Below are 14,130 nucleotides of genomic sequence, written 5' to 3'. Positions count from 1 at the left end.
CATAATGGCAATTGGGAGGGAGCATGGAAGGAATGGAGGAACTTTAGATAGGGCAAAGGGGAGGGAGGGGAAGGGAGGGGGCATGGGTGTAGGAAAGATGAAGTACTATGCTGGTTGTGACAGGAGCAATAGATGGCAGGATGCTGGGTCACGGGGAGCAAGTGTTCCAGCTGCCCAGGAGGCTTCTAGTCATCTCTCAGGTTCTGTGAGACCAGACAGAATAAATGTGCCTCGGGTCACACCCCGATAGCTGCAGTTCTTGTTCTCATTTCCGTCTCTAACCTCATTAACAGACTCACCCTTGTGGAAGATAGTCTCTGTTTTTTTGCAACCCAGACAACTGAAGTCTCTGTGCCACTCTGTAGGTAGCCCCTGATGTTTTATCCCTGCTGTAATCATGGGAACCTACTTGGGGCCCAGGACACATATGACCACCATAGTCCAGTTCTTTTTTGGGGCGTGGGGTGGGGGGTACCAGGGATTGAACTCAGGGGCACTCAAACACCAAGCCACATCCCCAGCCCTATTCTGTATTTTATTTAGAGACGAGGTCTCACTGAGTTACTTAGCACCTTGCTTTTGCTGAGGCTGACTTTGAACCAGCAATCCCCCTGCCTCAGCCTCCCCAGCTGCTGGGATTACAGGCACATATCCAGTTTTAACAGTACTACACTGTACTAAGTAAATATAGCCACATCCTTACTTCTGAGTTTGTGTGTGTTTGTGGTACAGGGGATTGAACCCAGGGCCTCATGCATGAGAGGCAAGCACATTACTAACTGAGCTAGATCCCCAGCCCTTTTTTTCTTTTTTAATAGATATAATGAAAACTATCTCCCTTCAGTTAACATTCTTCCAAGAAACTGAGTACTAGTATAGTGGTACTATTGATGTAGTATAAGCAATTTTGGGAGGTCTGGGGATTAAACCCAGGGGCCCAATCCCACTGAGCTACATCCCTAACTCATTTTATTTATTTTTTAATTTTGAGATAGGGACTCGCTAAATTGCCAAGGCTAACCTCAAACTTGTGATACTCTGTCTCAGCTTCCCAAGTAACTGGGATTATAGGCGTGCACCATTGTGCCTGGCTTAAGGATGAATTTTATGTGGCAACACAACACACACATATAAACACACTGGAAACAAAAGCTTGACTGTACGTTTCTTAATTCTTTTTATTTTTAAAAACGTTGGTCTTGCTGGGTGTAATAGCACACACCTGTAGTACCAACTACTCAGGAGGCTGAGGTAGGAGGATTGCTTGAGTCTAGGCAAGGAATCTTAAAAAAAAAAAAAAAAAAAAAGACAGGGTGGTGCATGCCGGTGGTCCCAAGGACTGGGGGCCAAGGCCAGAGAATTTTAAGTTCATGGCTAGCATAGGCAATTTAGTGAGACCCTATCTGGAAATACAAAATAAAAAGGGTTGGGATGTAACTCAGTGATAGAGCACCTCTCTACCCTGGGTTCAATTCATAGACAACCCCTCAAAAAAAAAAAAAAAAAACAGTAAAACTGTTGGTTTTGACTCAGTAATTTAAATTACAATGTTCATGACCTGCAGTTTGAAAAAACAGTGGTTAATCTTTCCTTCACTCAAAATTTTCTCTCCCAAACACAGGCTTTCATTTTCTTTGCCCCGGGTCTCTATTTATTGTTTATTTTTATTTTTTAAATATTCCATTAGTTGTTGGTAGCCTCTTATTTATTTTTATGTGGTGCTGAGAATCAAACCCAGTGCCTCACACATGCTAGGCAAGTGCTCTACCACTGAGCCACAACCCCAGCCCCTCTATTTATTGTTTATAATATTTACTTTTTCTTGACTGGGACCCCAGGGCCTCATATATGTTGGGAAAGTGTTCTGTCACTGAGTTATAGCCCCAGTCCTGGTTTCTTTTTTTTAACAAACATCTTGAAAAAGTATGTTCTACTCCCCCATCTCTTATTCACTCCTCAAATGACACTTCTGTCTTCTGACTTACCCTGCCCTAAAGCTGCACTCACTGAGGTCTCTAGCATCCTTCTTGTTGACAAATCCCAGATTTTCTTTTTGCTATATAACAGACTCCTGGCATACTTTGACCTACCAGGCACTTCCTCCCACAAAGCTTTCTCTTGTATTCCTTTCTCAGGGGCCCATTCTCCTGGTTCTCTTCCTTCATCCTTTGTGTTCTCAACCAGCTCCTTTAGATCTCCCCCAATTACCCCGCCACAGCCTCAATCATGTCTTTCTTGCTTTATGCAATGTTCTTGTGTGCTTTCCTTTTTTAAAATTTTTAATTTGTTATAAATAACAGCAGAATGCATTATAATTCATATCACACATATAGAGCACAATTTTTCATATCTCTGGTTGTATACAAAGTATATTCACACCATTCGTGTCTTCAGACATGTACTTAGGATAATGATGTCCATCTCATTCCACTGTTTTTCCTAACTTTATTCCCCTTTCCCCCCCACCCCTTTGTCCTATCTAGAGTTTGTCTAATCCTCCCATGCTCCCCCTTCAATCTCACTATGAATCAGCCTGCTTATATCAGAGAAAATATTCCACATTTGTTTTTTGTGGGGGGTTGGCTAAGCATTATGTTCTCCAACTCCATCCATTTACCTGCAAATGCCATGATTTTATTCTCTTTTATTGTTGAGTAATATTCCATTGTGTATATATATATATATCCCACATTTTCTCTATCCGTTCATCTACTGAAGGGCATCTAGATTGGTTCCACAGTTTAGCTATTGTGAATAAACATTGATGTGGCTGTGTCCCTGTAGTATGCTGTTATTAAGTCTTTGGGGTATACACTGAGGAGTGGGATAGCTGGGTCAGAAGGTGATTCCATTCCCAGTTTTCCAAGGAATCTCCAAACGGCTTTCCATATTGGCTGCACAATTTTGCAGTTTCACCAGCAATGTATGAATGTGCCTTCCCCACCACATCCTCACCAACACTTATTGTTGTTTGTATTCTTAATAGCTGTCATTCTGACTGAAGTGAGATGAAATCTTAAGAGTTGTTTTGATTTGCATTTCTCTAATTGTTAGAGAAGATGAACATTTTTTCATATATTTGTTGATTGATTGTATATCCTCTTCTGAGAAGTGTCTGTTCAGTTCCTTGGCCCATTGATTGATTGATTGATTGAGTGTGTGTGTGTGTGTGTGTATGTGTTTAGCCTTTTGAGTTCTTTATGTACCCTAGAGATTAGTGCTCTATCTGATATGCAAATGGTAAAAATTTGCTCCCAAGCTGTAGGCTCTCTATTCACCTCATTGATTGTTTCTTTGCTGAGAAGAAGCTTTTTAGTTTGAATCCATTCCATTTTTTAATTCTTTTTTTTTAGTTTTTTTTCTTTTTTTTGGTGGACACAACATCTTTGTTTGTATGTGGTGCTGAGGATCGAACCCGGGCCGCACGCATGCCAGGCGAGCGCGCTACCGCTTGAGCCACATCCCCAGCCCCCCCCCCCATTTTTTAATTCTTGATTTTAATTCTTGCACTATAGGAATCTTATTAAGGAAGTAGGGGCCTAATGAGATATGATGGAGGTTTGGGCCTACTTTTTTTTGTATTAGACACAGAGTCTCTGGTTTAATTCCCAGCTCCTTGATCCACTTTGAGTTTTGTTTATGGTGAGAGATAGAGGTTTAATTTCATTTTGTTGCATATGATTTCCAGTTTTCCCATTTGTTGAAGAGGCTATCTTCTCCAATGTATATTTTTGGCAACTTTGTCTAATATAAGATAACTGTAATTATGTGGGTTAGTCTCTGTGTCCCCTACTCTGTACCATTGGTTTGCCAGTATATTTTGGTGCCAATACCATGCTGTTTTTGGTACTATTGCTCTGTAGTACAGTTTAAGGTCTGATATAGTGATGCCACCTGCTTCACTCTTCTTGCTAAGGATTGCTTTAGCTATTCTGGGTCTCTTATTTTTCCAGATGAATTTCATGACTGCTTTTTCTATTTCTATGAGGAATGTCATTAGGATTTTGATTGAAATTGCATTAAATCTGTATAATGCTTTTGGTAGTATGGTCATTTTGACATTATTAATTCTGCATATCCAAAAACAAGGGAGATCTTTCCACCTTCTAAGGTCTTCTTTAATTTCTTTCTCTAGCGTTCTGTAGTTTTCATTGTAGAGGTCTTTCACCTCTTTTATTAGGTTGATTCCCAAGTTGTTTTTTGTTTGTTTGTTTGTTTTTGAGGCTATTGTAAACGGGGTAGTTTTTTCTCATTTCCCTTTCAGAGGATTTGTCACTGATATACAGAAATGCCTTTGATTTATGGGCATTGATTTTGTATCCTGCTACTTTGCTGAATTTATTTACTAATTCCAGAAATTTTTTGGTGCAATTTTTTGGGTCTTCTAGGCATAGAATCATATTGCAGGAAATAGTACTAATTTGAGTTCTTCTTTTTCTATCTGTATCCCTTTAATTTCTTTCATCTCTCTAATTGCTCTGGCCAGTGTTTCAAGAACTATGTTAAATAGAAGTAGTGAAAGAGGGAATCTCTGTCTTGTTCCAGTTTTTAGAGAGAATGCTTTCAACTTGTATCCATTTAGAATGATGTTGGCCTGGGGCTTAGAATAGATAACTCTGACAATGTTGAGATATGTTCCTTTTATCTGTAGTTTTTCTAGTGTTTTGAATAAGAAGGGGTGATGTATTTTGTCAAATTCTTTTTCTGCATCTATTGAGATGATCATATGGTTTTTAACTTTAAGTCTATTGATGTGATGATTTACATTTATTAATTTCCATATGTTAAACCAAACTTGCATCCCTAGGATGAACCCCACTTGATTGTAGCACACTATCTTTTTTATATGTTTTTGTATTTGATTTGCCAGAATTTTATTGATAATTTTTGCATCTATGTTCATTAGAGATATTGGTCTGAAGTTTTCTTTCTTTGATGTGTCTTTGCCTGGTGTTGGAATAAGATGATATTGGCCTCATAGAATGAGTTTGGAAGTGCTCCCTCTTTTTCTATTTCTTGAAATAACTTGAAGAGTATTAGTATTAATTCTTCTTTAAACGTCTTATAGAACTCAGCTGTATATCCATCTGGTCTTGGGCTTTTCTTGGTTGGTAGGCTTCTGATGGCGTCTTCTATTTCATCACTTGAAATTGATCTGTTTAAATTGTGTATATCATTCTAATTCAATTTGGGCAAATCATATGACCCTAGAAATTTGTCAATGCCTTTGATATTTTCTATTTTGGAATACAAAATAATTTTCAAAATAATTTCTAATTATTTTTTTGTATTTCTGTAGTGTCTGTTGTGATATTTCTTTTTTTCATCATGTATGTTAGTAATTTGAGTTTTCTCTCTCCTTCTCTTCATTAGCATGGCTAAAGATGTGTCAATTTTATTTATTTGTTTAAAGAACCAACTTTTGTTTTATCAATTTTTTCAGTTGTTTCTTTTGTTTCAATTTCATTTATTTCAACTCTGATTTTAATTATTTCCTGCCTTCTACTGCTTTTGGTGTTGATTTTTTCCTTCTTTTTCTAGGGCTTTGAGATGTAATGTTAAGTCATTTATTTGTTGACTTTTTCTTTTTTTAAGGAATGAACTCCAAGCAATGAACTTTCCTCTTAATACTGTGTTAGAGTCTGTAAACAAGTCAGGATGGCGCCTGGCAAATGTTAGAGTCTGTAAACAAGTCTGGATGGCGCCTGGCACTTTGCCAGAGGGAGTGGTTTGTGAAGTAATGCCAGAGAGCCATTAAGTGTGGAGATTCCTTATTGGTTGACTGCTGTATCTAGTTTATGCTAATTAAGATAAGCTGTGTGGAATGTATAAATACCTCTGTTGTCCTACAATAAACGGCTCCCTCTCCTGCTGTATCAATCTACACAAGTTCCTCGTCACCCCCCTGGTTATTTTGCTGCAGCCGGACTGCAGCAGTACTGCCTTCATAGTGTCCCAGAGATTTCAATACATTGTATCTGTGTTCTCATTTACTTTTAATTTTTTTTAAATCTCCTCCTTGATGTCTTTTGCAACCCATTGTTCATTCAGGGCATATTATTTAGTCTCCAGGTGTTGGAGTATATTTCGTTTTTTATTTTATTATTGGTTTCTAATTTCATTCCATTATGATATGATAGAATGCAGGTTAGTATATCTACTTTTTAATATTTGCTTAGAGTTGCTTTGTGGCATAATACATGGTCTATTTTAGAGAAGGATCCTGTGCTGCTGAGAAGAAAGTGTATTCGTTCATTGAAGGATGAAATATTCTATATATGTCAGTTAAGTCTAAGTTATTGATCGTATTATTGAGTTCTATAGTTTCTTTGTTCAACTTTTGTTTGAATGATCTATCCAGTGGTGAAAGAGCTGTGTTAAAGTCACCAAGAATTATTGTGTTGTGGTCTATTTGACTCTTGAACTTGAGAAGAATTTTTTGTTTGTTTTATATATTTTTGTTAGTTTTAGGTGGCCACAAAATCTTTATTTTATTTTTATGTGGTGCTGAGGATTGAACTCAGTGCCTCCTGCATGCCAGGCGAACGCTCTACCACTAAGCCACAACCCCAGCCCCCACCCTCCACCCCACCCCCGCAGAAGAATTTGTTTGATGAAGGTAGATGCTCCATTGTTTAGGGAATAAAAATTTATTATTGTTATGTCTCATTGGTGAATGTTTCCCTTAAGCAGTATAAAATATCCTTCTTTATCCCTTTTGATTAAACTTTGGCTTGATATAAGGATGGAAACCCCTGCTTGCATCTCCAGTCCATGTGAGTGGTATGATTTTTCCCAACCTTTCACCTTCAGTCTGTGGATGTATTTTCTTATGAGGTGAGTCTTTTGGAGGCAGCATATTGTTGGGTCTTTTTTAAAAAATCCAATCTGCCAGTCTATGTCTTTTGATTGGTCAGTTTAGGCCATTAATATTCAGGGTTATTATTGAGACATGATTTGTATTCCCAGCCATTTTTGTTCATTTTTGGTATTTAACTTAACTTGGTTTCTCCTTTGAATAGTTTTTCCTTTAGTGTAATACCTCTCTTTGCTGATTTTCATTGTTGTTTTTCATTTCCTCTTCATGGAATATTTTGCTGAGAATGTTCTGTAGTTCAGGCTTTTGAGTTGTAAATTCTATTAACTTTTGTTTATCATGCAAGGTTTTTATTTCATCATTAAATCAAAAGCTTAATTTTGCTGCATATAAGATTCTGGGTTATAGACATTATGATTGCTGTATGTATATAGGTGACTCTATGACCAGTGTGATTCTGCAATCTGTACAATCAGAAAAATGAGAAATTATACCCCAATTGATTCAAATGTATGAATTGCCAAGATTATTGTAATGTCATGTGTAGCTAATAAAAAAATAATAATTGTACAAAAACAAAAGATTCTAGGTTGGCATCCATTTTCTTTCAGAGCTTGATATATGTTGTTTCAGGATCTTCTAGCTTTCAAGGTCTGGGTTGAAAAGTCTACATATAATCTTATTGGTTTCACCTTATATGTAATTTTATTCCTTTCTCTAGTGGCTTTTAATATTCTCTCCTTATTCTGTATGTTGGGTATTTTCATTATAATGAGACTCAGTGTGGATCTGTTGTGATTTTGTACATTTGATGTCCTGTAAGCCTCCTGAATTTGGTTTTCCAATTCATTCTTCATGTTTGGAAAATTTTCTGATATTATTTTATTAAATAGATTCCTCATTCCTTTGGTTTGGAACTCTAAGCCTTCCTGTATCCCAATAACTCTTTAAACTTGATCTTTTCATGCTATCCCATATTTCTTGAATGTTCTACTCATGGTTTCTTTCCATTTTCACTGTGTAGTCTACATTCTTTTCAAGATTAATATTTTATCTTCATTGTCTGAGGACATGTCTTCCAAGTGATCTAATCTGTTGGTGATACTTTTAATTGAACTTTTAATTTGGTTTATTGTTTCTTTCATTTCAAGTATTTCTATTTGGTTTTGTTTTAGAACCTCTGTCTCCCTATTGAAGTAATCTTTTTCTTTCTGTATTTGTTTATGTAGCTCATTGTCAAAATATCTTTTACTGCCTGTATTTACTCTCTTATATCATTCTTTAATTCACAGGACATTTTAATTATGTACATCCTGAACTCCTTCTTTGTAATTTCTTCTGCTGCAGAAGATTCTAATAATATGGTATCTTGATTTGTTTGAGGTACTTTCTTCCCTTGTCTTTTCATATTGCTTGTGTGTCCTCCCTTTTAACACTGTGGATCGGAGGCATTATTGTTTTTACCCTATAGGCTTATAGTGCCCCTGTGTCCCTATACCTCTCCTTTGAGGTAAAGGACAATGTTAACAGATCTCAATATAACTAATATACACCCTGAAAACAAATGTTTGCTATTAAGACATTTACAGTTTGGTCACAATGTAGAGAAATGATGAATTCAATTATTACCTACAATATACTCAGTAGGTTTGTAAAAGGGTCTACAGTTTCTGATGAAGGACAAAGAACCAGGGGTGAAGAGTAGAATGATATGCTGAGGAGGTAGGAGGTGAGATATAGAATTATTATATCTTAGGAAGTGTGAAAGAGAAATCTAAAGAGGAAGATTAGTAGCAGGAGAAGGGAGAGGAAGTAATTTTATGTAGACAAGTAATTGGAAAAACAGTAGAGTACATAAAACAAACACATATATATATATTAAGAAAAATTTTAAAAATGTTAAAATAGTAGAAATTGGTGGGGAAAATGAAAAAAAAAGAATATAAACACAATTGTAATATACTATTCGGATGTCCCAGTCCTCAAAATCCTAATTCATGCAAAATACTCGGTTTTACATATATTGGAGATGTGAGAGTAGGAGAATAGAGAGGGTGACGGGGGAAAAAATCTTGAAGAAAGAAACAGGGATTGTTTTGGTTGGAGAAACAGGGATTGTTTTCCTGCTTTCCTTCTCATCCAATAGGTGGGATCATCTGTTGTTAGCTAGTATCTCCACCCACAGGATGGTGAAGGTAACCAAGGTATCACTGTGCTGGAGTAGCAGCTGCTGGGGAGAGGGAGGAGTTAGAAACTGGGTACTTGACCAGCCAGAGTTCCAAACTGGGAGTTGCCTCCACTGAAGATGTGTAATTAAGGGGGCCCAAGATGGAGGCGCCTGCTGTTAACAGTGAGGTGTCAGATTGGATCGGGGGAGCTGGGCAATGGCGTTGGACCATGAGTTCAGAGAAGAGCTCTGTGGTGTTCAGTGTGTGGTTGTTGGCTGACTTCAGAGCCTGTGTGAGGTTCTCGGGTGCAGGCAGGCTACTATGCGCAGGGAACTATCTCCGCTGCTGAAGAGTCCCAATATGATGGCCACCAGGGAGTACCACGTTGGTAAATGGGAGTCCACACAGGAGTGGTGGTGGGAGTTCCTACTCCTGTGAAGCTGCTGGATGTCCTGCATGGGAGCAGCATCTGTGATTTCTGCTTGTGTGGGTGGCTGAAAGTTCTTTGCAGGTACTGGTGCTACCAATGGTCTTGCTCCGGTACCGATAGTCCTGCGTAGGTGAGTAGTTGGGAGACCTACTCTGAGGCTGAGGCCTGGAGCCCTGGACTACCTGGTGATTCCCACATGGGTGCAGGAATATTGCTTGCAGAGAAGCAGTATTCTCACTATGTGAATCCCAGGTCACAAAGCAACACAGAATGCTGCCTCCCTCTGGCCTGCCATCTTGGATCCCTAGTGCTTTCTTTCTTGTGTGAATCCTGATAAGCTCATAAAAGTCCTACAAAATCTCTAAATCAATCTCTATTCCTTGTATTTGGTACAAATCATAACACAAAATCTGATGTGGAAGTTTCCAAACCTGAAATTTTGCTTACTTGAAACCTAAACATTTGAAATTACAGTTTTGCTTGGTTTTCTGCAGCAACATTTCTCCTCTGAAGCAACACATCTACCACTGAATAAAAGGGAGGAAAGTCAGGTGGTATAAAGACTGCATATCTCTGTGTCCTTATGCAGAGGGGTGAAGGTGATGAGAAGCCTGAGTTATATCTGCAGATGTTGCATCCATTCCATACCAGATGATTAGGTCAAGCCAATCAGCAGCTTTCCTCTGACGACTATTATTGGTCTAAGAGTGACCATTATAGCTAAATAGTCCAAAGGAAAGGATTTATATCTTTTGTGGAAGGCGGGTTTTCTCTTTCCTCCCATGGATGTGAATAGGGTCTGAAAGCCATCTTGGGATCATGAACAGAACCATCCTTGGGACAAAGCTCCCTCTAAGGAAGAAGGCTGAGCAGAGCTATGGACAGAGCCTGGGTCCTTGATGTCATCATTAAACTGCTGAATCAACCAACCTCAGAGCCCAACTCCTACCTCTGGCTCCTCGTTATTTGAGATATTTTTTTCTTCCCTTTTAAGGGTATTAACTGTTCCTTGCAACATAATGCATTTTGATATATTCTGTATTTCCAAGTTCCAGTCGCACTGGAACTTTAGACTTATGGATTCAACTGCTTATCATACCTTCCTCTTGGCTGTCCCACTGTGTCTAACATTCCATAAGTTTAAAACTGACTTTGTTAACAAGATCATGGTATTTGCAGGCAAATGGATGGCATTAGAGCAGATTATGCTAAGTGAAGTTAGTCAATCCCTAAAAAACAGATGCCGAATGTCTTCTCTGATATAAGGGGGGTGACTCAAAATGGGATAGGGAGGAAGAGCATGAGAAGAAGACTACCACTAAATAGGGAAGCGAGGTGGGAGGGAAAAAGAGGGAGAAGGGGAGTTGCATGGAAGATGGAAGGAGAACCTCATTGTTATACAGAATACATATATGATGTTGTGATGAGAAAAAGAAAAAAAAAGTGTGTCACATTAGATTGGATAGAGAGAAAGGATGGGAGAGGAGAGGAGGAGTAGGGGGTATAGGAATGGCAGCAGAATAGAATAGACATTATGATTGATGTATGTACATTCCATGTATGTATTATATGTCAAAATACATTCTGCTGTCATGTATGACTAAAAAAAATAAAAATAAATCGTATGGTTAAAAACAAAAACAAAAACCTGACTTTCTCGTATTGGCCTCTGCTCCCTCCCCCAGCTCCAGGTTTTCCTTCTTTCTGTGAAAGGTGCTAACTTCTATCTGCCTGGCTGTCCCAGAGTATTTCTCAAATTCCTTTCTGACTACGCTGTTCATCATCATCTCTCCTTCTAATTCTTTCTACACATTTTTTCACCAGCATAATCTTTCTAAAATGCAGATCTGAATATTTTTTTCTCCTCTCAAAACCCTTCCTTACATTTCTCCCCTTTTCCTTAGGATAAATTCTGAAAGACTCAATATGGTTTATGACTTATTTTGGTACTGGGGATTGAACCCAGGGGTGCTTAACCAGTAAGCCACATCCCCTTTTTATTTTGAGAAAGGGCTTTGCTAAGTTGCTTAGGACCTCTCTAAGTTGCTGAGTATGGCTTTGAACTTGCAATCCTCCTGCTTCAACCTTTGAAGTTGCTGGGATTACAGGTGTGTGCCACTATGCTCTGCAATATGGCTTATTACATATGACCAGGCTCCTATTTTGTCTTTCCAGCCTCAGCACTATTTCTTCCTTTTTATCCTCCACTCATGTTTTTAGAACCACTTTCAGTCTTCAAATTGTTCTTACTGCCTGGCTGAGTTCTCGACCTAGTTCTCCTGCTCATTCACCAGGGCTCAATGTGATCTCATCTCCCAAAGCCCTCCCTACCCTGAAAGACTGGGTCAAGAGCCCCTCCTAATGTTACTGTACCACTATGTGCTTTTTCCAGATGTAGCGCTCATGGGGCTGGCATTTTCTGCTTATTTGTCTATCACCCCAGATGTGAGCTCCTAGAAAGCAGAGATTCTGGCTTATTCTCTGAACCTAGCAGTATAATTGAATGGAGAAGAAAATCTTAAACCCAGAGTGGATTTTTACTTGACAGCAGAGTTAGGCTGGAATGGAATTGGAGGACAGCATGGAAATAAGACATTTCAAGCAGTGTGTGTGTGGGGGGGGGGCGGGGGGGGTAGCAGAATCCAATTTGCTGTCCAAGTGTATTGAATAGATTTGGATGGGTGGCAGGGGAAGGCCAGGGAAGGAAACCATTGATAATGTAGTTAATGTAACCCAGGCAAGAGATGATGATAGCCGGACTAAGGTGGTGATAGTAGGAAGGGGGAGAACCTGAAAAAGTTAAGAAGCAAATGGTGGTGGTGGTAAGGGGTGTAGCTCAGTATTAGAGCCGTTGCCTAGTATGCACATGAAACCCAGCATACACATGTGTGCACACATACATATACCAAACACACACACACAGGGAAAAAAATTAGATTCTTAACAGAATTTATAGTAGAAAAGAAAAGAAATGTGTACAAGATGAGTAGATTTTTTTTTTTTTTTAGAGAGAGAGATAATTTTTAGTTTTCCGCTTGAGCCACATCCCCAGCCAAGATGAGTAGATTTTAATTTGACAAGAGAGGTTCAGTGGTGCTTTCTTTCGGGGTGGAGAACCCAGAAGATAGAGTCTGATTGCAGATGGAGAGAAAGGTGGGGAGTTTGTTTGGAACAGTTTGAGTTGGAGTGACCTATGGGATACCCAGCAGGCAGCTGTGTATTCAGGGCTGCAGGTGAGTAACAGAAGTTGATAAAATATAGAAATAGGAGAAAACTCAGTTTTCTGCCAAGACAGTGGGGATCAGAAAATAAATGACAATCTGGGGCTGGGGTTGTGGCTCAGAGGCAGAGCACTCGTCTAGCATGTGAAAGGCCCTGGATTTGATCCTCAGCACCATAAAAAAATAAATTAAATAAAGGTATTGTGGAAAAAATCTTAAAAAAAGAAAAAATAAATAAATGACAACCTGACATTCACAAAGCCCTAGGTTTGATCCCCAACACAACAAAAGAAATGACTAGAGATAAAAAGATAAATTACTGAGGCTCTTCCCCTTTCCACAGACACAAATACACTGGAGGTTTCTCTTAATAGCAATTTTATTTGACTCAACAGTGAAACTCAGACTCAGACCCTACCCATCCCCACCATGGGATCATGACTGGAGCAGACTTGTCCTGGTACTCATCAGCCTCTTACCAAGACACAAAGAAATAAGTATATGTATCAGGTTAGGAAGAGGCTCAGCTAGTGCTGGCCAGGTAGGACTTAGCTAAGAGACAGGGGTGGGGGGATTGATGCCACCCCAGACACATGCAGAGGAGGGGAAACTCATTCAGGGATAGTTTTAGGGTCCAGGCTTAGAGTAGGCCTAGAGCAGGAGCAGGGACCTTCCAGCCAAGGGGCTCAATAGCTGTGAGTGGAAGATTTGTCAAGCTCACTATGCTGCTCCTTCTGGGACTCTGTCACCACCTGCTGGGGGCAAGGTATACAAGGGGCAGAAGGTTCAGCACCATGCTCCTTAGGTTCCTGGGGTCCCTTGTCTAGTACAACCAGCTGAGGCCAGTTTATCCACCCCCCTTCTCTGTCTCCATCGCTTCCCCAGGAACCACTCATCCTCAATACTCTCAAGATCTATAGCCAGGCTGGGGTTTAGAAGTACCATGGGTACCTGGGACAGGGGACTTGTCTCACCTCCCCATCCCGGGTCTCAATTGTTCGGATTAGAACCATCTTCCGGCTGTGGATGTCCTGGGAAGGCTCCACCTCAGGCACTAGAGAAAGCAGGGTGAGGGATAGAAGGGAAATGATTTGGGGGTTTCTCTTCTTTCAGGCTCTCACTCCCATTCCCAAGGGGGGGGGGGTCTCTTCTTTCAGGCTCCCACTCCCATTCCCAAGGGTGGGTAAGGCATGTCAAGAGGAGTAGGGACCAGTATAAATCAGGACTCAGTAGTTTCCTTGAGAGAACTGATCCCTGAGCGGAGCTAGAACAAGAAAAGTCCAATCAGAGCACAAGAGGACCAAGGGAGGTACAGGCTGGAAGTCAGAAGCAGAGGACTCACCGGTTGTCTTTAAACTTAAAGAAGCAAAGGAATGGATGGGCACGGAGATCCTGTGGACCAAGCGCACAGTCAGCGAGCGTGCTCTGCCCAGGCCATTCCCATCCCTCTACCTGCCAAGCGGATCACTCCCTGCCCCACCCCCAAAGCCCCAC

General features: G+C 39.9%; 1 protein-coding gene across 3 annotated transcripts in view; it reads right to left on the bottom strand.

Annotated features, from left to right (window-relative positions):
• Nucleotides 1–12,997: 12,997 nt before the first annotated feature.
• Nucleotides 12,998–14,130, bottom strand: part of Prph (peripherin) — a 5,120-nt gene continuing 3,987 nt past the window's right edge. For 2 of the 3 annotated variants that reach the window (XM_048802656.1, XM_048802654.1), the window contains 3 exons: nt 13,979–14,028; nt 13,611–13,690; nt 12,998–13,391 (listed from right to left, as the gene is read on the bottom strand). In XM_048802656.1, coding sequence (XP_048658613.1) covers nt 13,323–13,391; nt 13,611–13,690; nt 13,979–14,028 — 199 coding nt within the window. In that variant the 3' untranslated portion in view covers nt 12,998–13,322. The remainder of the gene's footprint in view (nt 13,392–13,610; nt 13,691–13,978; nt 14,029–14,130) is intronic. The other variant, XM_048802655.1, reaches the window with a different exon arrangement.

This window comes from Marmota marmota, unplaced genomic scaffold (assembly GCF_001458135.2).
Source record: "Marmota marmota marmota unplaced genomic scaffold, marMar, whole genome shotgun sequence".
Lineage (NCBI taxonomy): Eukaryota > Metazoa > Chordata > Mammalia > Rodentia > Sciuridae > Marmota > Marmota marmota.
This window is presented reverse-complemented; position numbering and strand designations above follow the sequence as displayed.